The 945-nt window shown below is 62.6% G+C and overlaps 1 protein-coding gene across 1 annotated transcript in view; it reads left to right on the top strand.

Moving 5' to 3' along the window:
- The window catches only part of EMH_0068120 (uncharacterized protein), a gene marked incomplete at both ends in the record, with an annotated part of 4056 nt that overhangs the window by 2272 nt on the left and 839 nt on the right, over positions 1 to 945 (top strand). The window contains one exon of the mRNA XM_013498697.1: positions 3 to 876. Coding sequence (XP_013354151.1) covers positions 3 to 876 — 874 coding nt within the window. The remainder of the gene's footprint in view (positions 1 to 2; positions 877 to 945) is intronic.

The raw sequence follows: 945 nt of genomic DNA, 5'->3' as shown, positions 1-945 counted from the left end.
AAGGCAGCAACGCCCAGAGCGGCGTCGCCTCCGCTGTCTTACACAACAGAGCAGCAGCAGCAGCAGCAGCAGCAGGAGCAGCAGCAGCAGGAGAAGAAGGAGCAGCAGGAGCAGCAGCAGCAGCAACAGCAAGGGGAGGAAGAAGAGAAGGAGCAGCAGCAGCAGCTCTTTGGTTCGCTGCTGCAGCAGCAAACTCAGCTCCCGCAGGAGGACAAAGAAACAGAGACAAACGCATCTATGCAGCAGCAGCAGCAGCAGCGGCAACAGCAGCAGCAGCAGCAGCAGCCGCAAGTGCTGCAGGTTTGTGCTGCAGCAGACAAGTCCAGGCTTGCTGAGGCGGGCAGCCGCTGCAGCAGATCCCACTTGGGGGCCCCCGCTAGGCCCCAGCAGCAGCAGCAGCAGCAACAGCAGCAGCAGCAACAGCAGCCGCACCCGCAGCAGTCGCGGCAGCAGCAATCAACTTGGATGGAGGAAAAGCAGCAGCAGCAGCGGCAGCAGCAGCAGCAGCAGCAGCAGCTGGACGGCGTCGATTCAAAGAGGCCATCGGCAGCAACAGCAACAGCAGCAGCAACAGCAGTAGCAGCAGCAGCAGCAGCAGCAGCAGCACGAGCAGCAGGGGCAGCAGGGGATTGCATAGCACAACCGAGGCAGCAGCAGCCTTTGCTGCTGCAGCAGCAGCAGCCGCTGTCTTCGTGCTGCAGCGGCGTTGCTGCAGCAGGATTGGAAGCCCTACAGGAGCTGCAGCAGCAGCAACGTTTGCTGCTGCTGCTGCAGCAGCAAGAGCAGCAACAGCAGCAACAGCAGCAGCAGCTGCTGCTGCAGCAGCAGCTGCAACAGCAGAAGCTAGACTGGCATTCCCTGCTGCAGCTCCCGGGTGTACGGACACATCCGGGGGCTCAGCGGCCCCACGACAGCAGGCAGCCAGCAGCAGCAGCAGCTGCAGCT

The sequence above is a fragment of the Eimeria mitis genome, genomic scaffold, assembly GCF_000499745.2.
Source record: "Eimeria mitis Houghton genomic scaffold, Emh_scaff3644, whole genome shotgun sequence".
Taxonomy (NCBI): domain Eukaryota; phylum Apicomplexa; class Conoidasida; order Eucoccidiorida; family Eimeriidae; genus Eimeria; species Eimeria mitis.
This window is presented reverse-complemented; position numbering and strand designations above follow the sequence as displayed.